General features: G+C 36.7%; 1 protein-coding gene across 3 annotated transcripts; it reads right to left on the bottom strand.

The window, feature by feature from the left end:
* Positions 1-23,932, bottom strand: TMEM19 (transmembrane protein 19). 3 transcript variants are annotated; one of them, XM_085569829.1, is made up of 9 exons: positions 23,869-23,932; positions 20,246-20,275; positions 13,726-13,770; positions 10,406-10,556; positions 7,572-7,685; positions 6,036-6,173; positions 5,473-5,727; positions 4,208-4,417; positions 1-1,722 (listed from the first exon to the last, which is right to left on the bottom strand). In XM_085569829.1, exons 4-9 carry the CDS (start codon positions 10,533-10,535, stop codon positions 1,559-1,561), a joined length of 1,011 nt encoding a protein of 336 aa, XP_085425955.1. In that variant the 5' UTR covers positions 10,536-10,556; positions 13,726-13,770; positions 20,246-20,275; positions 23,869-23,932; the 3' UTR covers positions 1-1,558. The 3 variants fall into 3 exon arrangements, with proteins under 3 accessions (XP_085425955.1, XP_021384648.1, XP_021384647.3); XM_021528973.4 differs by lacking the exons at positions 13,726-13,770; positions 20,246-20,275; positions 23,869-23,932 and adding an exon at positions 10,803-10,864; XM_021528972.3 differs by lacking the exons at positions 13,726-13,770; positions 20,246-20,275; positions 23,869-23,932 and having other exon boundaries at positions 10,406-10,864.
* Positions 23,933-27,148: the final 3,216 nt, after the last annotated feature.

The raw sequence follows: 27,148 nt of genomic DNA, 5'->3' as shown, positions 1-27,148 counted from the left end.
ACATTAAATTTCCAAGTGTTTATTGTTAAAGTTTAAGTGCATATATTACTTCCATAATTTTGTGCCCTTCCACAGGAACAGACATAGAGCAGCTACACAATTTGTTCTATTCAGAAAACTTTGAAATCTCATCTTTAAATCGAATAATACAGTGAAGTAGTTCCAGAGATGAATTTCAGATCTATATAGTCTAGATTTTAAAAGAGTAAACTCAGTATGGAAGGTGTTAAAGTTTTTAATATTCCCATAAAAGGTGATAAAATAAAAAAGTCAATTGAATTAAGATAGGCAATATACACAAGACACTTGTAAGAAAACCCCAGATGTTCAATACAAAATATTCACCTATCTTGAACAAGAAAAGAAAAAAACTTTTCATAAGTTAAAAGTATGGGCCCACACTTCTGACTATCAGCGCTGAGAGGTTATTATGAGGGTATCTCTAAAGTTTAAATACAATCTGTACTGACTACATTACTTCTGCAACTTTTATAAATGAATGATGGAAGACAGAATTACCTAACACAGGAACCTGAGCATTGAAAATTAAATTTCTACTTTTAAATGGTTTAGATGTGCAACTTCCCCCATTTGCTACAAGGATAACATCTGTAGCTTCTTTGGCTGAAGCTATCATCTCTAAATAGAAGCCCCAAACAAAATGGGAAACACTTCCACTGTTGAGAGATAACCAAAGAGTATAGTTTGATTAGAATGCCAAACACTAAGGAAAAATTCTATGCTCATAGAAAAAAAACATCTTTCTAAAGAGATGATTGTGAATCCACAACTGTCATATTTAATTTTAATGTATTTGATAAATACCACAGTATTGACAAATCTTCCTAAATATCATTAGTTTTGAAATAAAGATGTCAAAAAAAATATAAAAATTTATTATTCTTACTGGTACAGCTTAAAGTTTCTACTTTAAATTTAGATTTTTGCTTCAAATGTTACGTATGGATCATTTTTATCAAACCTATTCTCAGGGAACTGGAGCTAGTACCAGGATAGAGAATAGGCAACAAGGCTGAATTCTTTCTTCTCATCCAAATACTTCCAAAATACGTTACAAACAGTAGATAATGGGAAATACCAGAATTCACCCACATCACCCACGTTACCATTGCCTATATAAAGCTGCAGTGTTTTTTTTGTCTAACTTGGATAATAGCCACAAGGCTCCATCACACTGATTGATGTGGATTAGACTTCTATTCCCAGCTTCCTGCCCTTCCAGATGCTGGAAACTGGAGAGAAGAGACATCAACACTTCAGCTCCATAAATGGAGGACAAATTCATCAAGTGCTTCACCTCACCTGGCAATGATCTACATCCACCTGAGGAGCAGCAAGAGCTTTATTGACAAAGCACCTTCCTGAGAGATGCCAATTGCCACATGAAGTTTACAGCCTTAACAAGTTGAGATGGAAAGTCCTTTAGCTCTGTGAATGTTTCAGATCCATCTCTTACAGAGAGTTCAACTGGAACTCTTTGAAGTCTCTGAGAAAGACTGAACATAAATGATTCACATGCAGAAAACCTTAAACCATTTCAACCCCTTGGCCAGAAAAACCATGCTGTGCCTGGAAGCATCAGAGCAATGATTACAGAAGAAAAAAGATTTACAGCATTGTTGTCTAATATAGGTTTTCCAGATATGTGCTTGGAGTCTTTTGTTTGGTGGTTAACAACCATGCCAATTGTCTGGTCAAAACCTGGAAAAAGATAAAAACTTCATTTTACAAAGTCAACCAAGATGAAGAGAAACTTAGTAACCTAGTATATACACCTTAAATTTATTTTGTTATAACAGTGTTAAATCTCTGTAAGAAGACATCATCAGACTAAACTAAATTACAGTCAGTTTAATTTGGTATTTTCAAAAAATGGAGTATAAATGTAATATTTTACATTAGATGTTACTTCTTTTGCGAAGTCATACTTCTGTCAAATCTCTCTTTATGTAGTTTCATAGCAAAGAAAGGAATGAAACAAGCTAAATCAGAAGAGGAAGAAGCTGTTTGAAGAGTCACTCTAAAGCAACGGATGCTGTTTTAAACAGAAAGAACTTATTAACAGCATGTTTAAGAAGGTGTATTTGTTTTAAAAGGAAAATTGTGGAAACATTATTATTTAATCTGACAGAAAACAAGCTCTTTACAAAGGCTGAATTTATAAATTCTATTTACACAGCAATTTTATAGCACCAGCAGCAGGAGTTTTTCTGTAGTACTTAGGTAATTTCTTGCTCTGGCTCTGTATTATCAACACTTTAATATTGTCCTTCATTAGCTATTACTGTACAGACACCATTATCTTATGTTTTGTCCAGCTGCACCATTCCTGATAAAAGCACACCAATCTAGAATACTTGATCTTAACTTGCACTGTAGTGAAGTGTAACTGGTTATGTGCAGATGCACTCATTGAAGGTTGCAACATTCCAAATGCAATCAGTATATTTTATATTAATTTTTTTCTAAATATATGCCTCAATTGTACATAAAGTGTATATTCCAAGCATGAACAAGTAGGCAAAGTAACAGTCCTTCCATTAGCTTTGTTATTTACAGACTATGTATAAACTGATAACATGGGCAAATCTGAATCTTATTCTGCACAGCTATTCAAAGTTTTAATTAATAACTGTGCAGGCAGGGGTGGATTTTTTTTTCAGAAACAGTGGGTATCACAGGCTATTAGATACACCACATAAAGGAATATAATCAAAAGGAAACACATTGGCAAAAAGGATTAGCAGCATACTGTTTTAAAAAATGAGATACAATTCTTTATTCCCCCTGCCATATTTAATGTTTTTCAAGATGCTGCAGAAACTAGAGTATTCCTTCTGAGTCCACAATGAAAAGGGAAAAAAACAGTGGGCTGAAGGAGAGACACAAATGAGCAGCACAGTTTTGCCTGTATCACATCACATATATACCACAGCACATAAGTGTACAACATAATATACATACTCCAGCAATGCTTTTGCATTTGTAAAAGAAACTGTGGAATTTGCATACTGTTCCTGCTGCAGCTAAAAAGGTAAGTTGCTGAGCATGGAAAAAATATATGAAATGAAAAAGAAATAGATGCTGATAAATGCAGGCATGCATTAGCTAGGTTTACTCCATTCTCTTAATGCATCTGCCTCATTAGAAGCTTGAAACATTTTCTGAGTGCTTGAGTGTTTCTTGCTCAGGACAGAAATATCTAAAAATTTATCAAATAGTTAAACACTCCTTTGTATTTTGATCTTCAATGGAATTACAAAGAATAGAGCATAAAAATACTGTATAGCCAAATCCAGAGCATCACCAACAGTTTGTGGATCTCATTGTAATAGCAGACCAAAAGGACTTGTGTCTCTGAGGCAGTTCATCAGCACATTTACACCTTGATTTCCAGTTAATAAGTATACCAACAATGAAACCTGGAAACTTAAGTTCTCTCTGTAAACAAGCTGGTAAACACAACAGTGTCAGATATGGTTTCTCAACAATTTTGAAACATAGGATAAGTTTACAGCTTAACCTAAAGGTTGTCTGTAGTTTTGTCCATAGACAATGATCCTTCAGGGCAATGAGTAAATACTGAAATAATTTAAAACCAGCCAGTCAACAATTAAAAAAAAATGCATATTGTCTTTTTATTTAAAATCACAGCTAGTTTGTGATAAGCTTAACTTATAGGAACAGTGCTCTGTATTATAAAGCTTCTACAGGAAGCAGTGAAAAAACCTGTATTGTTCACTTTTTCTTACTTAATTCCTACTTTTGAGCCTATTGCTAAGACTTCAAAGTTAGGAATGGAGCTTCTGCAGTGACAACTTAATCCAAATAAATGGATAAAATTAAACTGACATTTTTTCTTATAAAATGTTACTATAATTAGACATATAGAAATGGAGAGAGCAGCAATTGCTTCTTCCAAGGTAACTTGGTGGGTGTCTCTGTCTCTTTCAGTCATCAAAAAGACAATAAGCTACAATAAATAAATCAAAGTGGAAAAGGGCCAACTGCCCTTGCTCCTTTTCATTACTATGTCCATTACTTTTGCTCCCTTTGTCCTTGATGCTGCTATTTCTGTAATCTTTCCATTTAAAAATCATATCCTCAGCCTTTCTTCAAGTTCAAGTCAAATTTTAGGTTACATTGGGAGAAAGGGGAAAAAAAAAGAAAAAAAGAAGGCTCTTACCGCTGTATTGCATCGTAGCTCCCAAATATGAGTCAACAATTGATCCCAGTAGGCCAGCTGCTGCAGCAAACACTATAATGGGCCATTGTGGAGCAGATATTTCCAGATCAGTCACGAAAATGAGTTGAGTTATAAAGTAGGCTATACCTACTGTCATGCCTCCAAGCAAACTTGAGAGCAGGCCCACTAAAGTAACTGCTCCATTAGTACCTAAACCAAATAAAGTGTAGCTGATTTACAAACTGGTTTTAAAAGACTTGTATTAATTAAAATGTTTTACATGAAATCCAAACTGTCCATAGTGATCTTCTCCCCTTACATCTACAGCAGCTTTTTACAATTCCCATTATGTTGTTGAGCAGCTTCACCTGTACCATTACTGCCTGTTACTACTCCATTCCTGTCTCTAGGGCTAGTTCTCTAGAAATACTCACCAGCATTAAATTAAATAAAACTAGACAGCACACACTTCTCAATATCACCTAGTATTTGTCTGCTCTTGGTGGTGGTGGGGTAATAAAATAAGAGATTTACTCAAGAAAAACAGACTTTGAGATGTGCACATTAAAGCAATGCCCTCCTTCAGAAGTAGTATACTAAGACATGTTTCACCAACACATTTAAAAATAAAATTACCAAATCCACAGAGATGATAGCTCATTGAATACAAATCTGAATATGCATATAAAGAAAAAAAAAATTCCCATGCATTTAACTCCTATCCAACAAGATCTATACCTCTGATCAATTTGCCAGCAAGACTCAGAAAAGGCATATTGCTTTAAAGCAGCAATGACATCCACCATGGAGACTATGTTTGACAGGCAGGAAGTTCACTTAATTCCCCCTTGGCAGGATATTAAAGGAAATTAGTGATTTGGTTGTGAAGTAAATTTTCTGTACTGTCTCTATTGAATATATATGTATTCTACTGATTAAAACAATGCCTGAAAAATACAAGCTGATAACTTGTATTCTTCATACTAGCAGTATAAACTCTTTGACTCTTGTCAGAGATTAGACGTGACAGCATTCAGAATTATTTTAGCTCTGTGGTTACTATGCTCGTGCATCTCATCAACAAGATGCAGAAAAACATAGTTGACTATATTCCATTTCAGAGAATGCATTCCTGGTAACCTTTTCTAATCCCATATTTCTGATATTTATTTTTCTATGTCATGCTTTGAACTTTTCAAGTTAGATGCATAATTCAAAACAGATTAACAAAATATTAAGAAGATGTAGAAGAGGTGACACCTTACCTACTGGAACCTGTTCCCAGGTTGTTATCAATCTTGGTTTGCTTTTACTTATAACACTACCAATCTCTGAAGCCCATGTATCACCAGCAGAGCATGCCAAAGCTCCCAAAAGGGATAAGCACATCCATGATGCTGTGTATTCCTTTGAAAAGTCAATAGGAATTTCACCTGGTCCATTTTCTATCATATATAAGAGAGCCAGCTCAGTAGGAACACCACCATTACAGAATACCTGAACCCAATTCCTCTGGCCACCTGAAGTATAGAAACTGAATTTTAGTAATTTCAGGAAACAGCATGAGGCAAAAGCAAAATAACACATATATAAAGTTAAATTTAAAAAGACACACATTCAAAACAGAAACTTTATGGCAATTTGTTTAACAAAACAGAAGCAAAAGCAAAGTGGCCTGCTAATATTTACAGGGATAGAGTCGAGGGAAGCCTCAACAGTGTTCCCTATTCTAGATATTTTATCTCATCTGACCCTTTGAAGGGAACAAGAAACATGCAGTATTTATTCTCTACAAGGGATCTAAAAGAATTAAAGTATTTTGGCTTACCTTCTTTGTATTCTGAATCTATTTTCTTCTTTATATCTTTTTTCCACTTAGTAAGTTTTGAAGAAGTAACAAAAAATACAAACAAAGAAGAGAAGAAACTATAATTTGCAACTGTAAGGATAAATCCAACCACCAGTCCTATAAAGAAAAAATAAATATATAAAGTTCCTTCATGTAACTATGATTGTTTTGTAAAGCAATTAAGTATTTCAAATTTTCTGAATATGAAAAGTATCTTCCTGATAAACCTAACACAATAATGCAGTAAGAGATTCTATTGACAATTGTTAATTTTATTGTAACTGCTGAAGCATGTGGTTTTTAAGACCTTTTGCCATAAAACAGTTATACTGTTTAAAAATAAAAGAGAAGCAATAAAACCCTCAGAATCTAAAGAATATAAAATTGAAATTCAAGTACTCTGCCTGAAGAATATTATTATTTTTATAAGGACTAGATATATACCTGTGGCTGTGCCTCTATCAGCAAGTTTATCATCAGTTTAGGTATCAAATCCCACATCCAAGGTCTCCAAGATAACCTCTAAAACCCTCCTCCATATCTTAGCAGATGCTACTTCTCTATTCTTTTCTTTTTTAGTTTATGACTTTTATTACACCCCTTTATTTCTGTAATTTTTTAAAGTATTTTATCTTCTTCATGCAATTCATTTTTATGTCCCCTTTCAGGGGAGGCCTAATATCACTGCTCACGAGATTACAATTCTAAAGGACTGAAAGAAAAATGGTTGCATTTAAGAGCAAATGCCAGTATAAACTGGCTAGCAGAGCTGTTAAGAGTTTGGAACATAAAAGCCAAAATATTTTTGTCAGTGTAGAAAATGCTTCCCTTAACTCTCATAGACCGAAGATTTCCAAAATGGGTGACATGGGAAGGAAGGATTTGAGGTCCTGATTTACTTCACTGAACATCAATTCAGACAATATCACAAGACAAGGGTGAATCACCTCACCAAGAAACACTGCATCAGATTTCAATAAACACTATTATACACTATGCTGGGCTTTTTATCATGTAGTCTAGAAAAACTTTTCAGGAACAATCATTTGTTCTTAGTGAAGTACGGATCTAATTTTCATTTTTGCCAGGCCAAAAAAATGCCTAGAACTACTTCTATTACAGAAAGGGGAACCATACAGAAAGGAGAACTGATTTCCCACCAAGCAGGAAAGCTGCTGATACGATCAGTTTAAGGCCTTTACCACCACCTCTGCCATTTCTTTGTTTCTCTGTGAATCTTTCTATATGATAAACCAAACCATGTGATTTAACTGCATACTGTACTGAAGTATGAAGAATCTTCCAGGTTTACGTAACTATAATAGTATTAATAAAATCAATTATGAACAGTAGCACAGGGTTAACTTGACTGTTTAAATAAGCATGAGAAAAAAAAAACCCAGTATGAATCTGGGGTATGTATGCTTACATTCATACTTTATTATAACAGAACTAGGTAAAGCCTTAAACAGCAGTTTACTAAACATTTAGCTTAAGTCTCAGAAAAAAACATACCTCCTAATGCACCACTGTGATCAAGACTCTTCTTCTTAAAACCCTGTGTAGCAATAATTAGTGGAACCAAGACTGAAAAAAGCCAGCGCCATGGAGAAATGGGTCGCAAAGTACCTGATAAATCAATTAACAGGGTTACAGAGGATCCTCATAAAGCCTTTATATCTTCATGTCTGAAAAGTTTTTATTTCCTGATATATACTTAAATTTTGATCTTTAATAGAGATTAAAACTTTTCATCCTTCACAAGAAAGATAATCATATGGACAGAAGGACAATATATCTGCAATTATCTACTCAATTTTTCTATTCAGCTATCGAAAGAAAATATATTTCATGAACTGAAATTAATTACCAAAAAATAGCAAAATGTGACAAGAAAAATATGGTAATATTTTCCATTCTAAAAGGGATTTATGAATTTCAAAAGCTAACATCTGAATTTACTGTTGACAAAATTCCACTACCAAAATAAGCCAAGCAAGACAGTCTGCTAGGTGAAAGTAGTGTGACCACTTTATGAAACATCAGCCCTTTCAGTTCTTCTGACCTAAAGCTCTATAAAATATACTTTAAGCTGATGAATATCTCAGTAATATTTGTAGTGACAGTTTTAGTTTGAAAAACCCACATACTTCTAAAAGCTAAAGCCAATAGTTAATGTAGGTTTTGAAAGAAAAAAAAAATTAAAATCTTGAGAAATTATTAATTACATCTGCTATACAAATACATCACAAATCTTGCATTAAAGTAAGTCCTGATCTTATAAAAAAAAATTTTACAGAGACACATAGGCTTGTCCTGCTGGAAAGATAAAGATGATGGTTTTCAACAAGAACTTTTGTGCCATCAGTATCCCAACCTCTGCACGAACACTGACTCCCTGGTGCAAAGCAGGACACAGTGAAACACTTACTGCAATGTAATGATTCACAAGAACAAATTCTCTTCTGTGTACTGAAAAGCCCCAAAGCCATAGTAGGTGAGCAAGAGGGGGTCTTGCAGCCCAGGGCTGAGTCAGAAATTCAAAAGACAAGCACCAGCTGTGTATGAAGAGCCCTCCAGTGCTGTAGCCTGGTATTGCCTATCACAAACCAAGGCAGCTCTGGGTGCAAACTTGAGTGTAAGCAGTACTGGAACACAAAGGGGTTCCTTTTGTTTGGCTAACAAACAGAATTTGCATCTCTTCAAGGTAATTTTTAAACTAAACTTTTTGGATTTTCTTGTAGGAGGGAAAAGTATTTGTATTAACTTACTACTAAGTAAGACCAAGCTAGGATCTATAATAAAACAATGAATGAGTTCTTCGACATTCTGGCTTCATTAACATCCGGCCCACTGTTTGGTGCTTAAGAATTATTATAAACTGTAAATTAATAAAAGTTTGTTTTTGTAGTATTTTATATTTATATTACAGACTGTGAATTTCACCACTTTTATGGGCTGAACCATTTTAAGCCCATTAACTCCTGTATGCTTCATTCACCTCCTTGAAAAGCCAAGGTCTTTCAGTCTCAGGCAAATGAACAGCAGAAGTTTTATGTCCTTCTTCCATAACCATTCCCAACAAAAAGACAGATTTGTCTGCAGTCTTCTATCAGGCCCTATCCTGATTTAGCTGGTACCAGGTCTCTCCACACTATACTGTAAATTCCCACTCAAGTAAGAAAACAGGGACTAGAATATCCTAATTGTCAGAAAAGCTATACCTTTAGAGAGCAGACACACATAAATGAAGTTGCATGTTTAAATCCCACTTGGGTAGCTACAAATAAAAGCTGATTGTGAAGCCTGCTTCTGCATACCTTCTACACATCTGGCATCTCACTACAACCCAAAGCAGAAGTATGCAGACAACACAGATTTAATGCTGTACCAGAACTAACCCACCCTAAATCACTGAAAAACACTGAGCAGAGACATGCAACTGCCTTTACAAAAGTCAGCTTATACTGGTGGGTATTTATTATAGCTTCTTCTGGATGCAGGGTGTTAATACACAGTTGAAGGTGTTCAATTGCAATACTGCAATGACACTGGAGCTCTTCCAGCATCAAACTAGCTGGGGTCTGAATGATAAGTCTTATTCCAGGGGGCTAAAGTTGGAAAAGCAATTAAATTCTTCTAGGCATAAACTGATACTGCAGGCAGTATTAGCTGCTTTTGCACACTGCTGTAAGAATGGTCCTAGAGCCAAAAAGAGAGACTACAGAGAGGACTTGTGTCCCTGCAACTGCACACAATTAAGTCACAGCCAGCCTGAGCTGCCCGAGCAGAACACTGAGCTGACAGTACATACTTCAGCCAGCCACTCCATGCATACATCTCCATCTTCTTATACCATTTTCCATTTCTCTGTTCCTCAACTAAGGAAGTCCTCCTGCACGACCTGTTCTGCATGTTGCAGATGTTGCTGATTCCTAAAACAGTTTTGAAAGCTGGCACATTCCTCCCATGCTGTCACGTACTTCACCTAATATAGAAAGGCCTCTGTCAACTCAGTCTTTCTTTTCACTTCTTAATTTTTATTTGCTTTCTTTAAGAGAAAGAAATCATAAAGGACACCAGCATTTTAAATTGTACATGATCCCTGGGCAGAGCTGCAAGTAAGTGGATGTCAGCATCTTCTAAACGACTATCGCCTACTGGAAGAGGTGGGGTTATCACCTAAACCACTATCGCCTACTTGAAGAGGTGGGGTTATCAGCTCTACTGACTAAGGAAGGGGCTGTGCACACCCCTGTTCCTATTTTTGTCTCCTGCCTAGAGGGGCCGGAGGGGAGGATTCGCCCATGTCCGTGCCATGCCAGCCTCTCCCCGGCCTTTGGACTTACCGTAGTACGTACTTGCAGTCATGGACACGATCCAGAACGCCAGCGAAATACAGATGAGCAAGTTCAGGATGACCATATTCGCCATCATTTTGAGGTATTCTCTGAAGAAATCCTCCTGGTTATAGGACATGGGAAGCAAGAAGGACAACACCTGATGGGAAAACACAAGGCGCAGGGCATCAGCGACACCGCCACCACCTCCTTCTCCTCCTCTTTCTCCTCCCGCCCGGCCGGAGCCGCGGCCGGGCCCGGCCCGCACCGCCCCCGGGGCACTGCCGGGAGGCACCGAGGCGCTCATGGAGAGGCTGCAGCGGCCGCCCCGGCCGGCAGACGCCGGGCTGCGCTGCGCGGCGCCGGGCGGCCGGAGGCGCTCGCACCGCCCGGGCCCGGCACCGACCTGCTCGGCGGGGCCGCGGGCGCCGCCACCATCCCGCCCCGCGGCCTCCCCGCGCATGCTCCGCCCGCAGCCGCGCCGGCCCGCCCGCGCCTGCGCTGCAGCGAGGGGGCGCTGCGGCTGCGGGCGGGCCCCGCCTTGCGCAGCTCCCGCTGCCCTGGGACGGGCACGGGGTCGCGCCCCTCCGACAGACGCCGCGAGTGGAGATGCAGTTTGCGAAATAAAACCGGGAACGACACGCCTGTCAAAGGCATGAAGTCTGTGGAATAATTAGTGAAACCAATGAGTACCTGGATGAGTGTTGAAACTTGTCGGAGCACTTCGAAGTTCATTAACAGCAGAAGAAAGAGACTTGAAACGTTTCCTAAAGTTGACTTGGGATGAAAACATGCCAAACCTGCCTGGTGGCTTTTCCTGGGGCACGTCAGAATGACTCCCAAAACACTCGAGTTGTAAATAAGCTGACATTACCTTATATACCTGTGTATACTTGAACGGTATACACAGCTCCCAGTTCCACACATCAGAGGCTTTGTCAACAAAGCACAGTACGAGGTGAAACTTCACAACTTCTCAAAAACCCATCGTTTTGAGGCAGAAGCCTCAAAATAAATGAGAAATAAGTGAAATAAATCAGATTGCAGGCATCCCAGGAGACAATGTTGAAGAAGCATTTAAGTATTGAGCACTTGTTCAGTGGAACCTAGACCAAAACCTTCAAGTGGCACCTCATGAACATTAGGTGCTTTTTTTTTTTATGGACTTGTAGCAGCATTAGAAGAACAGAATATTTATTTAAGTATTCAGTAAGAGGCAGAGTAATACAAAAAAGGACAGTAAAAGATCTTTGATACAGAACAGAAGTAGTTTTAAAGCTAGAAAATTCAAGTAGGCGTTCTTAATTTAAGAGATTATAATTTCCTTACTGAATTTGGGAATAATTCTGGCTTGTGACACCAATTTATTTTTAAGACATGTTCTCTTATTTTTCATTCAGCATCTGGAGTAGGTTTCTATCAAGTTGTGAACACAGTCCATGTGGTTTTTTTCTCTCAGAAAATGAAAATTATTATTTTCTCTCATAAACTTGGATATATTTCCATGTTGTTGTGAAAGAAATACTCAGTTATGACTCAAAGCTGCTTCTTCAGATGTTGTCTAAGCTAAGAACCTTACTCCTTAAAGATTTACAGATACACCTGGTTTTAGCTGAAGAAAGTAGGCTTATTCCAGGGGGCTAAAGTTAATCCTTGGGTGTTTACAATGTATTTTCTCCAGGCAATTGGAGACAAAACTTGGATCAGGTGCCTTTGACAAGGATTTATATTATTTTCTGCTATATTTATTTGTAACAAATACTGGTAACACCCAACATTTATCTCAAGTAGAGATACAAAAATAGTAATACTAATGTAGGAGTACTGATTTTGGTATATCTAGTCTTGCTTCTTACCACCCAATTTTTCATTAAACATCCACCTGAGGTCTGAATTTGAGATCTAAGAATCAGGGACTCAGTAGCTGGGCTGCTTTGTAAGAACGGGACACCTTTCAAGAATAGCATTGACATGACATTGCTTAGGTTCTTCTGCAAAAATCTAACTAGCTGAGATTTTCAACCAGGACAAGGTCAACTCTAATTAAACTCATGGCTAAACAAGCAGCTGCTTGTTCTGGTACAACCAATTCCCATAAACATACTCATTCAAATACATCCTTAACTGTAATAAATTGTTTTATTTAATTTATTGCTTACTTTTTGTTTTCTAAACTGTAACAGACTGATATTGGAATATATAGTGGAGAAACAAAAGTTCCTGCAGGAATCCTAGAGCCCTGGCTGTTATCTGTGGTTCTTTAAAACTGTAGGACTGTGATTAAGGGTAACACGCAAGCTGGTGTGAAGAGGGGGCAGGTTTGTGGAGCTCTAATGGACTCTTCAGCTTTCTTCATAGATCACATACCCATGTGAAGTAGCACTTGGCATTGATTTAGGGACATACTAGACTATGGCACTGGTTTATCTACAGAACTTGTATCTTGGCTTAAAGCCAAAGGTGCTGCTGCTGCTGGAGTTTACCTGAGCAAGAACAGCAAAAGGGACCACAGCTCTCCACTCCTGATGTGAGAAAGGTGGTTCTGGTCAGGAAATGTCTAACAACCAGTACATGAATAATGTTGGCTTTGACTCCTTTTTTAGCTTAGAGTCTTTTGTTAAATGTGGCTTCATACATCCCTCTTCCAGTGTTTCTGATTGCCAACAAATTTTCCTGCAGTAGCTTGGTACACATTAAACATTGCAAGTAGATTAGAAAACAAGGAAGAAAGGCATGCAAAATTAAGACTTCATTTTGCATTTGGAAGCTGAAAGAAGTAGCTAGAGTTTTGAAAGTAATGTCTCCAACAGCTCTGTAATTGCCCCATATATTGTGTTTAAATTACTCTTTTCTAGATGTTGCCCTTTTTTTCCACTAGGTCCTGTAGTAGTAATAATAATAATAATAATAATAATAATAATAATAACACCACTTTTACTTAGAAAAAGCTGGGTTTTCAGAAAACTTAAATTGCCATCTAGATGCTTACGATATTGTGAATACATAATGTATTTTAAAAGCCATCCTGAATCAGTCAGAAAAGCATTATGTATATTTAATACATAATACAGGCAATACATTAATTTCATAATCAGTTTTTACTCATAACCCTCCCCCCATTCCTTATTCACACGTAATAGTAATAATAAGCTTGAGAATTAAAAAAAGCAGCAAGAAACAGTTGCTTATGACAAATAGACCTGAAAACCTTTCCTCACACTTTCCCATCCAAATTCACACGTGGAATAAGAAAAACATGAGAAGTTTAAATTGAAAAAAAAATTGGAATTAAAAGCTACCCAATATTTAGAAAAAGAGTTTATTCTTACCTTTTACCTAAATGTATAGGATACAAAGCACTGCCAGTGCAGTCTCTGGGAGGAGAAAAAAAAAAAAGTATGATTTAATAAGAGGCGACAATGTGAGATGATTAAAAGCAGAGCAACAGAAAGAAGATAATAATATGTTACTGTACACAGCATGCTAATAACTCTTTTACAATCATTCTTTTCATAGGAGTTTAGTAGATTTGCCATAATACAGCATAATATTTCTAAACTTTTATGACGGTTTTAGAAGATTTTCTGACTTATTTGTTTGTATCTCTGAGATACAACTTTCCATTTGTCTTCACTGCTTAAAACATTCATATTTATGCTTGATAGAATGCATTATAAATAATATAGCTTGAAAGTTAAATACTAATTTAAACATCTTTTATTTTCCTTTGTTAATCTTGTTTTCTCAATATCAAAAACTATTGAAGACAAAATACTGTTCAATACATGAAATTAAAAATCTGTAAAAATTGTTAACATTGTATTAAGTACAGCTGTTCACAAGGGCCTTGAATAATAGTCACACTCTTAGAAAAGACAACCTGGTAAGACTGTAATATTTTATGCTGATAGTGTATTTAGGTAGCTACAGAAAACAGAAGTGGAAAAATTATTCTGCAGGAAGGGAAAAGCAATACTGCAGATAAATGTTCATCTTAAGTAGAGCATTCATAATTAGTAGTCACCTGTAAAAATACTGACCAAATCGCAAGCAGTAATTTTCATACCAAAGGAGTTGCTATACAGATGAATTCCTAATATTTTTGAGGCAGTTAAAAATGTCAGTGCTTAACACTATAGCAAAACTATTCATATCAGGATTTGGATTGTGGACTATATATCAGCAAATGAATAAATATCCAAATCACTTACCAAAAAAAACCCAGAACCTAGAATGAAGATTTAAGTATTAAATTTATTAAATATGTGTGGGTAGGCTTTTGCTTTGTGTTAAATGAATTTATCCAAGGACAATGACACCAATTAAATTTATTCGGAGTAGCCTAATTGTCCTTTTTCTGGTCATTTACTACAAATGACCCAGCTTTTTACTATGTATTTATGCAGTGTTTTTCTACTTTATCAAGTAATTCAGTAAAGAACCAACATACTGAAAGTAGCATGTGTTCAAGATTGTGATATCTCTAGTATATTTGCATTTTACAGAGGAGGAAGTTAAAGAATTAAACCATAGTGCAAAAATATATTAATAATAATAAAAAAAGAGTTCAGCAGTGGGTAATTCAGTAATGGGGAAGGATAACAGTAAGCAAGGCAGGTAAAGATCTAAAAGGACTATGCACAAGGAATAACCATCTTCAGTCATAGACTTGCCAAGATGGTAAAGAGGCTTTAAACTAAAGTTGCCAGGGGAGGAGAACCTCCTTTCATCCCACTCCCACTGGTTTGATGCCAGTGCCCCCATAAGAGATGCCCAGAACCTGGAGGAGGATCATAGTGATGCCTAAAGATTTTTAGCTTCTTTATATATTTGTAGCTCTGTAGATTTTAATATATAATATTAATAATATTAATATTTATTAATATTATTATGAATAAATATTAATAAAATTATAGCTGTATAGTTTCTAGCACTTTCTTACACTTTAGGACAGTAGTTACCCTTTCTTACACATTATGTCACCTTCTTGAAATGCTGTTTGGTCTTATTTTCAAGGAAAAGGATTTCCAACAAGGACAGCTTGTTTTGCACCAGCACCTGGGTGATATAACAAGATACAGAGCTAAGAACCCCTTGGAGGGACTCCAGGGTGCAGGTCTAAGGGTGGGTTACCAGGACATCCAGTCTCCCATTGGATATACTAGCTAGATATACTAATTAGTTAAACTTATAAAAATTATGAACATTTAATGCTGCATATGCACATAGGGATAAGCTTTCATTAAAAGACTGCTTTTTATGCTATCCATTCTAATGTTGTTTGGAAAGTTTTTCTTCTAATTTTAGGCAGTAATAGGTTAGCAGGAGAGTACCTGAAGAGCAGCACAAAGGAACTCCAGCCACTCCAGCCAGTGAGTTGGTTTCATTGGGGGTCCCAACTTAAATGGCTCTATGCAAACAGCATGGGGAATAAACAACTGGAATTAGAGATGTGCACATGCCTGCAGGGCCACTCTTACTGCAGCCATGGAGACATGGTGGGATGGTTTCTGTGACTGGTGTTAGAATGAAGTCATACCAGAAGGATGCATCTCTTCAGCGACAGATAAGAGCACCCTGACATTCACAAGCCTTCACCTTCTTGAGGGACTTCACTCATAACCATATCTATTGGAAGGACAACACAACAGGCCATAAGCAATACAGAAGGTTCCTGAAGTGTGTTGATGATAACTTCCTTCTCCAAGTGACACAGAAGCCAACAAGGAGAGGTTCTTTGCTGGGCTTTGTTCTCACCAACAAGGAGGGGCTGCTGTGATGCTCAAGGGCAGCTTTGACTGTGAGTGACCATGGAATGGTGGCTTTCAAAATACTTAGGGCAGTGAGAAGGGTGCACAGCAAGCTCACTGCCCTGGTCTTTAGGAGAGGAGACTGTTGTCTTTAAGAGTCTGGTAGAGTACTACTGACTGGCATCAGAGCTGCATCTCTGCTGCATGATGTAGAGCATAGTCTATGCAGAATTATAGCTATGCAGGGAACAGGATTGGTTGGATTTTAGATTGAGATAACTTTTTAATTATTCAGAATCATTAAGTTACATACATTCTTATCCTGTGAACACTCATGTCCTCCACATCTGCCACAGCAAGTAGGTGTAACTTGACATACATAATGATTCAAATCAGCAGTTTAACTTGTTTAGGCATGCTGAGAAGCAGTGATATAACTATGCACATATATATTTTTCCCACACTGGTCATAGTTAAATTTTAGGGTCTTGTTGGGGTTTAAACCCAGTTGGCAACTAAAAACCCCACAGTCACTGACTTACCTCCTCCCCACCCTGGTGGAATGGGGAGGAGAATCAAAAGCAAAACTTTTAGGTTGAGATAAGAACAGTTAAATAATTGAAATAAAAGTAAAAAAGAAATAAGTAATGACAGTAAAAAGGAACAAAGAAATCGCTCACCATCTACTGACCAATACCAGACACCATCTCTGAACCCCAGTTGGCCCCCCATTACAGGTAACTCCTTCAGTTTATGCAACAGGGCAGGATGGTCTATAGTGTGGAATATCCCTTTTGCCAGTTCAGGCAAGCTGTTCAAGCTATGCTCCTTCACAGTTGTTTTGGGTTTTCTTGTTATCATTGGGGTTTTTTTGTGGATTTTTGTTTGTTTTTTTGTGTTTTTGTTTTGCTGGGGGTTTTGTTGGGATCTTTTGTTCTGGGTTTTTTTGTGTGTTTTTGTTTTGTTTTTTGGGGTTTTTTTTTTGGTTGTGTACCACCTCACTGTCAGAGCATGAGACCAAGAAAGTCCTTGGATAAACACAACTTAGCAACAACCAAAACAGCAGGGTGTTATCAACATTATTCTCATACTGAATCCAAAACACGGCAATGTACCAGCTACCAAGAAGAAATTAACTTTATCCCAGCCTAAACCAGGACAGATCTTTGGCTCAAGAACTCTATCATATTCACCTTAAGATTCTTTTGAAGACAATTCTAGTAAATACTGCTAAAGATTTAAGATTACTAACTTTCATTTTGCTTAAAATACTTTGTAAGAAATACTGGGAAGTGAGGGGGTCAACCAAAGCTACATCTACATACAAAATAAAATTTTAATTAAAAAAATATTGTCTCCAGGTTGTTAGTGACCAGGCCTGGATTCTTACAAACTTGCCAAGCATTTTTAATTTTTTAACAAGTTTTCTTGTTATCAAGATTGAATGTAATGAGCTCAAAAAGAGATTTCTGACTGCAGACATGACAGTTTTATCAATGACTTGGAAATCACTGAGCATGTAGAAGACCAATGCTTACTAGTCTTGACTTGCCAGAACTAAGCAGAACAAAGATGGAAATTTGATTTACTATTTTTAACGGACTATTCCAACCAGCAGACTAATGATTTCCTAGGGGATGTCTGTATTACAGGAGTTTTGTTTGCATTCTGTACTGACTTTAGAAGCTTTCCAACAACAACAACAACAAAAACAAACACAAAAACAAAACAAAAAAAAAAAACAACAAAAAACAAAAAACAACCACAACCCACCTAACAAACAAAAACAAACAAACAAATCAGTTACAACTGGCAAGTTTTGATATTAGCTCAGCAGCACTTAGCAAAAGGGAAAAAAATGCAGTATTCCTAAACATTTCATAATAAAGAAACCACATGAACTTGCTATGAAGTCCAACTATTTGTGAATTTATGTTTCATTGTAGAGGTTCAAAATGTAGACCACACTGTGAGCCATCAGAAGATGAAGAGCAATGGAAATGTGTGGTTAATTTCAAAAACAATCTCCTCCATTGGATGGTAGATTACCCTTTCTTTGAGCAATGGCTCAAGTACCCTAATGCTGTGTCTATGTAAATAATTTTGGACTGAGACTTTTCAAAGAGTTGCTCATAATATCTTTATCTGTATCTGAAATAAAAGGGCACTAAACTACACAATGGCTATTTGAAGGGTAAACTCTGCCAGTGTAATCAATGGGTGACAGTGTTTCATCTGTTGGGTCTCCAGTCAGGATATGACTTTGTATCTTCCCCATTGCCTTTTGCTAACATTGTTTTCAGCTGCTCTAAGCTATAGTTACTCCAGCTCTCTGCCTTTTCCATGTGAAGAGAGGGAGATGCTTTAGTAACAAAACTTCATGCATTCTGGTGCGAACCCTTTGGCTGTATGATGCTGCAATGCCATGCAAGTCAGAGAAGATGTGCTGATACAATATGAAGACTGACCCAAAGACTCAAGGGAGATTATATCAACACCATCAAATGGATGAATGAAACCATACAATGGGCTCCTGGTAGCTCTGATAGGAGAAATACAGTAGCATCACTTCATCCACTATTGAATGTAGTTCTCATTTATGTCTGTTTCAGCTGATTGGAGGCACAGCAGTGGTTACTGTCTATGTACTTAGTTCTGACTAGAGAAGTATAGAAAAATAGTTGCTATACCTCTTTTCTGCAGTTATGTTTCTTAGTTTACATTTATAATCCATTATATACAATCTACTAAGGCATGTAAAATGCGTCTTAAATCACCTTCAACTTTATTTCATCTTTTTAAGTTACTAAAAGCATGGAATAGTTGAAAGTGAAGTTAATATTCAAAATTAATATGAACATTGAAACTGAATAAAGGCACTATTAGTGTTACATTATGGCTGGATGTTATATACAGATGAGAGGCACAAGCATCAGCTACAAAGACACAATTTAAATACTGAGGATATTGTGTCTCTCTGAATTAGCAACATGTACTTTATGTTTCTATAGTAGTTAATCATAAGAAGTTAAAAAAACTTCACAAATGGGCAAAGTTTAAGGAAGAGAAGTAATATTGGTCAATGCCTTGTTCCAGATCACATGAAAAACTTAACAACATAAAACCAGATGATCTGCCCTTTTTTTTTAATACACAGTGAAAAATTTTATTGAACATCTTATTAAATGTTTGTAAAAGTTATCTTGAGCCCTAAGCAGAATCTCTGGATCATGTAGTAAGATAAATTATAAAATCATTCTTCAATTGTTACCAATATAAAGACTACAAGGAAGGTTCATGAGAGAAACATTCAGCTGAGTGTTGAATGCAAATTCAAATCCACAGCATAATGGGACCTTCCTCATTTATTACAATGTAGAAGTCTTGTACTGATTTAGTCTGGTGAAGACCCTACACTTTAGTAGTAGTCTATTAAAAACTACTATGGACAGCAGTGATGTCTTACATTTTTTAAGATAATTATTTTTCTTACTTACACTGGACCAATTATTATGAATTTATAATATAAATTAAAACTCATAATTCTTAGAGTTACTGCAGACTGTAAATTTGTATTTGTAAGGTTGTATCTGAAAAATTATATATTGTATCTTACCTGGGCAAATGTTCAGTTTTTTGTAAAACCAGATAATTATTACTTCCTTAGAGAGATAAATAGTGGAGGATAATGGACTTGCCTAGTGCACTACAGATTTAGCTGTATTTTGCAGATAGGTAAAAGCAGCAAGTACTCTGTGATCAATAAACTGGATTTTGGGAAATCTACTTTGTAATAAAGAATGAGTTTTTTTATCATTGAATATTTATTAAATCAAAAAGTTAAGTAATGGAAATACAATATTTTGACTTTGTCAATACAGAATTTTGGTCCTGGTTCTCCCAGGGCAAATACCTAGACATCCAGCTTCAAACACTGCTATGGAACTGAAGACTTTTTCAGTGTAGAAACTGGATAATTTAGTATGAAATGTGAAAATATCCTAGAAAACCAAAACTACAGAATAAGGAAAGAAAGTTTTATTGAAAAGAGGTGGCTATAATAACACATGCTCAAAAGTTAAGCGGAAATATCCCTTACCTTTTTCTCTTCAGTCCAGATTCAGCAGAACTGGTGCAGAAAAAGTATTTCAAAAGTAAAATGAGTTTCAGTCCTATGACAATTAGTTGCAGATTCACAATCTTTTCAGCAACTGAAGTTTCTCATCAGAGTAACTATTGCACTGCCTATTCTGCTGCTTTGCTGTGATAATTTATTCACATTCTTTAAGTCAACAACAGTAAAGTGATGCCACAGGAAATCATTCCGTCCTGAAGCAGATTAAAAATGGAGAAGTCAAGACGCTAACAAACAGGGCGGAGCCCAATCCACTCTTCTCATGCCAAAACAGTGTCAATTAAAGATTTATTTTCTTGTTCTCCTGACTTCAGATATCCACCCAGTGTCAGAAGTTGGTATTGAAGTCCCAGAACATCCTTTCAATGTACACAACACTCTAAAGTAGCACTAAAGTTCTAATCTCTGGAAAAAATAGTTTTGACAAGCTGGGGGGAGGGGGGGGGAGGGGAAGTGCAGTGTGTGTGTGTAAGCATCTTCTTCATCTGTGAAAGGAATCTGCATTTATGCCTTATTTATGCCTTTCTCATAACAAACATAAACAAAACTTGGTGCTCTGCTTTTCAAGATATGAAATTCTTCAGTTCTGTGAACTCTAGGACATCACTTTAACAACTGGAGGTTATCTCCCAGCTGTTAAGTCTTACAAGTAATTTATTTTTTCTTGATAACATGGACATTTGGTAATACGGATGCAGAAATGGGAATGACTAGGATTCAAACAAATTCTTCTCAGAAGAAATTTAAATAAATAAATAAAAAGTGAACATTTTTATCATCCATGATTATTTTAGTAGAATGGCTCATGACTTTCGAAAAATCTATTTGGTAGGCTTTTGCTTGAGACTATACCAGCCTGCTTTTATGTTAATTATTTGAGACTTCCACCTGCAAATATGTCCAACTATCTGGAATTCATCTTATATGTTTAATTTCTCTTATGGCAGACACTGATTTAGGTAGCTTTAGGCATGCTGGAGCTAGTTTTTTTTTCCTTCACCTAAAGATTCAAACCCAAAAGAACATTTGTCAAAGACTATGAAAACGAGAAACTCGAGAACTCTTCTAGACTCAGAACTGCCACACAAAGAACTTCTGAATTAGTTTTTTTTTTTTTCCTGAAAACTGATCTTACAATTTTACTAGAAAAGGCTCACATGCAAATATAACTAGTAACGAAACATTTTCTGAACAATAATCAGGCCACTAGTAGCTGTTGGCTGACATAAGATGCTGAAACTTTTGCAGAAATGGCTCATGGCATGATGTTCAAGACTAAACTTAGGACATTTGCATATATACAGTCAATTTGAGCCTATGGATGTCACTCCTCCTAGTAATTAACACAAGGAGATTTTCCCTCTGAAGTCACAGGGGAACTGAAACAACCAGCAAAGAAACTTTTCTTTCTACATTAACTATGAGAGAAGATTTTGATTATATATTTATACTGCTAAATGAAAAAAATAAATAGCAGCTGGGTGCAGCTGAAACACTGACATCTCAGTAATTGACACTGTGTAAGTTCTTCCAGAACTTGCTTCTGAATGTACCACAGACCACATTGGTCCACACTGGAGACCACAGACCTGAGTCTATACCAAAGTGACACACACATGACTCAAGATCAACATCATCCATAAACATGCTCTGCCCTCAAACAACTGAAATTTTTTGTATCTTTGCATAAACTATTAAAATACCTTTCTTCAGCTGGCCTACCATTATGCTAAAATGTTGGATGTGTTCCGATATCCCTCTTCACTCTAGTGAAGGTGTCATCATGCTTCCCATAGTGTGCAATTTGTCAGTAAAACAACCCATCTGGAAAACCCTGAAGGCAGAAATTCCTTGTCAAAGGTCACAGATGGGAACTGATCCAAGCTGATCCAATAGAGATATGCATGAAGCTCTAACTCCTACCCATCACTTGGGATTAGCTGCACCTGGGAACACTTGATATTTGAAAGCATATGCAACATGCCACATGGGACAGAGTAATTCTCAGAGCTGTAGGTCATGATAGGATATTGCTTCTATATGTTTCTACAGTGTTTTTAACAAAAAGAAAATTACTGTACCTTCCATACATAGATGACAATGCTACAGTATAATTTCAGAAAAAAAAAATCTCAGGAAATTAATGTGAAGTTTATTTTTTCACTTCTTTCTCCTTCCAGCATTCTCTGTGGAACCAAATCCATTGCAGTACTTACCTATCAAATAGAAAAGTTACAATTGCTTCTATTATTTTGAATCATGCTAATTTGAGCTTTTAGTTTCAGAATTTATTTTTTGAGGAATATCTGAAGTATTTAAAAATCACTGAGGAAAATACCAAAATAGTGGAAAGTGCTGCAAGTAATCTACTATGTATGTACTTGCCTATCTATTCAAGCACAAAAAATTACCACAGACACTTGATCTGTTAAATATATCTAACTTGCCTGTAGCATCTGCATTCTATAAATAACACTATAAGTAACTATGACCAACCCTGTCTGTACACAATTTGAAGAATTAAGGAACAACAAACATGCCATCAAAGGGCAAAAATAAAGCATTACACATCACAGTCTTTGGGGTTAACGATGGGCTAGGTGTCCAATACAAACTCAACAGAAAAAACCAGACAGAAAAACCCAAGTCTCCTTTGCCCTAAAGAGGGCATGTATTCTATGCTTCAGTTTCTGACCTTGCTTGCTTGCTTCTCTTCAAATTGTTGCTAACTTCTAGGACTCCTTGCTCAAAGGCTTGTGTAGGGTCTCAAGTACTAATGCAGGATCCTCAGTTGATAACCTCTGAGGATACAGGAAATGGTGCTGAGGTTCCTGAGAGGAAATTTCCATTCTTTTTAGCAACATCTAACAGGAGGGAGTTAACTGCTACTTGAATGTGTTTCATCTGAAGTTATCTGTAGTGATTGCTTTATGATCCTAAAAATAAAGTCTCTTGCAAAAGAAAAAAGCTTCTTGCATGCAAGACTTCTGTCTTTTGGGAAGACAGAACTCTTAGAATCAGCTCTTCCATCAGACTATTAATACCAGAGGTGAAAACCTGAAATCACATTTTGACATCTTCCAGATTTTAAAAAAGGTATTGAATAATTGAAGTAATAAAAGCGAGATTTTTCTCATCACCAAGTGCAATCTGAGAAAATAACAATGTGACTCATTTGTATTTTACCATTAATTTACCATAAATACCAAAATAAAAATTACAGACTACTTTTTTACTTAAATAGCTTTTATAAATAATCTTCTCTAAAATATCTCACTTTAGTCTCTTATCTCATATATATATATATATATATATATATATCATACTATTACCTCTTCCAAGGGAAGATTCCTTTAGGTATTTAATATAATTTGCTCAGTTAGATCTCTTGGTGAAATATTAATTAATTTTAAGCATCTAATGAGGTATTTAATTCTGTCATTATGCATCTCTGCCTGCTATTTGAATGTGATTCTTTGTTCTTTTTTCAATCATATGTCCTCCTCTACTCTTTACTTCTTTCATATGTATTTTGAAGGCATTGTGTTCAAGACACTGTGTTCAGGCTATGTTCAGTAAGAACTTACTTATACTTAGTGCTTATTTTGAAGTTGGATAGAAGCTGCTTTCTTCTTAGGAAGATTTCACAAAGCTTTCTGTAAAAAAAAAAAAAATCCAGAAGAAACAAGTTAAGAAACAGAACAAATTTATGTGAAATTGTGCAAGTGTCAAATTGTGGATTAACTGGACATTGTGTCAGCTAACACAGGCAGAACACAGGAAAACCCACAAAACTGCAGAAGAAATGCAAATAATATATTTATCTTTGTTACCTTACCAACTAGGGAATCAACTCTGAACCTATGATAGTAATTGACACTTGCAAAGCAAGAAGAGGAAAAAATAATTTTAGCCTAAGCCAAATTTTATAGTACCAAAATATACTGCATGTCTTTTATATTCTGAAATCTGGCCAAGTTCTTGTAACTCAGACTATGCTTCTGTAAAAAAAATTCACTTTACTTTTTGTAATTGAATTTAATTTACATTATAAACATGTTACTAATTTCCTGCCTCAAACTTTGAAAGAAGTCAAATTCTGTGCTCCTGTATTAAAATACAGGAGGCTGATGAGAGCATTTACGGGAGTGTGCCAGCCAGAAAGACCCACTGTCCTTACTGGCTGATCAATAAAGGCCATTTCTTGTTTGGTATCACCATAAGGAAAAACACGAGTGTAGTATTTTACTACAGTATGGTCTTCTGTATTTTAAATTATTCTATTTGTCCTTTACTGAAAATATATTCAGTATTTAATACAATTTTTTTTTCCAGCAGCAATATAATCTATTTCACAGGCATGAAGTCAAATGCAGCTAAAATAAAATTTCTTTTTTTTTTCTCTTAAGTTCACACATTGCAATGAAACCTCACAAAAAATTCTTTATCTATTACTTGTGTTTTAAGCAAGGAAGTTTCTTCATGTTTTCTATTTGAATGGCAGCTCCCTTGCAGTTTTCAAATGTTTATGGCCTTTGTTCAAATGTGTAGGTAGCAAAACCAGCAGAAAAACACATTCTTTTTACACATGCCCTTTTATTCCCTTTACAGAAAAGAATTTAACACTATTAATTTCCCTATTTATTAACAGTGGTGAATCTGCTTCTTTATGAAAATTTAAAATTACTCATGTAATAACCCTAGATGACAGCAAAAAACTAGGAATATCAGATGACTGAAATGAAAGAAGGGACATATGATGCCATAGGATATACAAAACCACTGGAAGATTCTCAGGGTATTCTTTTACAGATGGTTAAGTTTTCTGAAGATTCTCAGGGTATTCTTTTACAGATGGTTAAGTTTTCTCTTAGATAGAAATTTATAATACAGATCATATAACATTTTTTTAATAAATTCAGCACACTTGTTGGATGAACAGTAAGCAAACATACAATAAAAATCAATAGAGTGGGAATACCCCTGTCAGGGTAATTTCCCATGAAAGAGTTGACATTTTGCAAATACTTTACAGTTCTATAAACGTTTTTCTTTCCCGCCTAAAAGATACAATTTCCTACTGGTGCATGAAAACACTTAAAAAAGAGGTAACTGTACAAAGGCTACTGGAATCTGATATATGCAAAGCTTTGGGATGCCTAAGTAAGGACATGTGCTGGGAGGGAAATTTCTGCAGCTTACATGTGGTGATACTGAAACTTCTTTGTAGCTACAGTGGATTAGATTTCAGACTTGGGCATAGGCACCTAGCAATGTTTAAAAAACCTGCTTGACCTCCAGCTGCTACTTGACAAAGTTTTCAGTATGTTCTATGTCATATTTTCATGTTTTTAGTACTGTGGGATATGTAAAATAATGTAAGCCTGATTCCTAGAGATAGCAACAATTTGAATAGAAGTACTGACACAAATAGCACACTAATGTAGAATGATGTATATTTGTGGTGGGGAGGGGGAGTGAAAAAGCAAACCTTTAACTTGCTCCCCTGTAAACGTCTTTAAAGAATGCACACTGTTTTAAACAGATTAAAAAAAGGACTGTACCCTGTTTTGTATGAAGTCACTGCAGTGGTATCTATTTTAATATCTATTTTTATATTTTCTATATAGTTGTCCCATTGGATCAAAAAAAGAGGTTGAAAAGTGTTTTGAGCAAAGAAAAGTAAGCTTGTTTGGCACAACATTTTTGACTTTAAAAAGCATATGCATTATCCACTCATTATTCTTGTTGGATTTAAAGAAGTCTAGAGAGGAAAGTAAACAGTAACATGATACTGAGTTTTATTTTGGTGCTTGTGATTTCATAGCACATTACTCACTAAAAAATACCCTACAAAACATCTTAATAATTCACTCTCGGGAAAAGCATGAAGATGTAGCCATCTTTTCCCAGGCTTGAAAACCCCAGCAAATCTGCAAAGGTATTTATCATGTATAATTCAAAGGAATCTCTCAGGTTTCTCAAAGTCAGGGTTTGTGAGTTCTACAGGAGACACTAATCTGACTTAGAAAGGCTTTATTTTTTTTTTTTCCCCCACAAGGAAGGCATTACTGCTCTCCAGTCAGCAGTTTTGGTAGGATGTTGCATTCCTTAACAACCAACTAGGTAGCAACAGAATGCTACTTAAGAGATATGAAAATAAAATAGATGATTGAAAGTGTTTATGCAGTTGTTTTACACTCTCTGATGCTCACTTGTCACTTGTATCACTGAAGGCATTAGGGCATTGAACGTCTAGGCAATCACAGCTCTGGAAAGCTCTGCAGAAACCTTCTTAAAAATTTTAACATTAATTTAGCTACTAGGAAGGTTCTGGGGGTATGCCTGAACACCCACTGCTTTCCCTTCTTTAGCAGCCTGTGCACTGTTTGGGGAGAGAAGCAGGGCACAGGCCGCACCAACAGAGAAATGGCATCCAGCACTCCCAATGAGCACCCAGGAGGCCCAAGCCCCCGCAGCCTGGACGGCGCTAAAGGGAGCTACCACTGATCATCCCGCGGCGGATGGCAGGGCAGGGCAGGGCAGCGCAGCCCGCCGCCATGCCACCAGTTCGTCCCCACACAGCGCCGTGCCCCGCGACAAGATGGCGCCTCCTCCCTCGCCTCGCTACCAACATGGCGGGCCGCGCGCCCATTGGCGCCCGCCGCCGCGCGCGATAGGCTGAGGTGCCGGCTTCCCCCGGTCGTGCCTCGCGCAGCCTCGTCCCGAGCGGGGAACTACATTACCCAGGATACCCTGCAATAGGGGCGTTGCCCCGAGCCGTTTCTTTTCTTACGCACGCGACTCTGTCTCCTCCCATCGGGAGGGGCGGGGCGTGGTCTCGCGAGAGTCCGCGCGGCCGGCGGC

Source organism: Lonchura striata, chromosome 1A (assembly GCF_050655825.1).
Source record: "Lonchura striata isolate lonStrDom1 chromosome 1A, ASM5065582v1, whole genome shotgun sequence".
In the NCBI taxonomy this organism is placed as follows: domain Eukaryota; kingdom Metazoa; phylum Chordata; class Aves; order Passeriformes; family Estrildidae; genus Lonchura; species Lonchura striata.
Note: the sequence above shows the minus strand (reverse complement) of the source record. Positions and strands in the feature narration are given on the sequence as shown.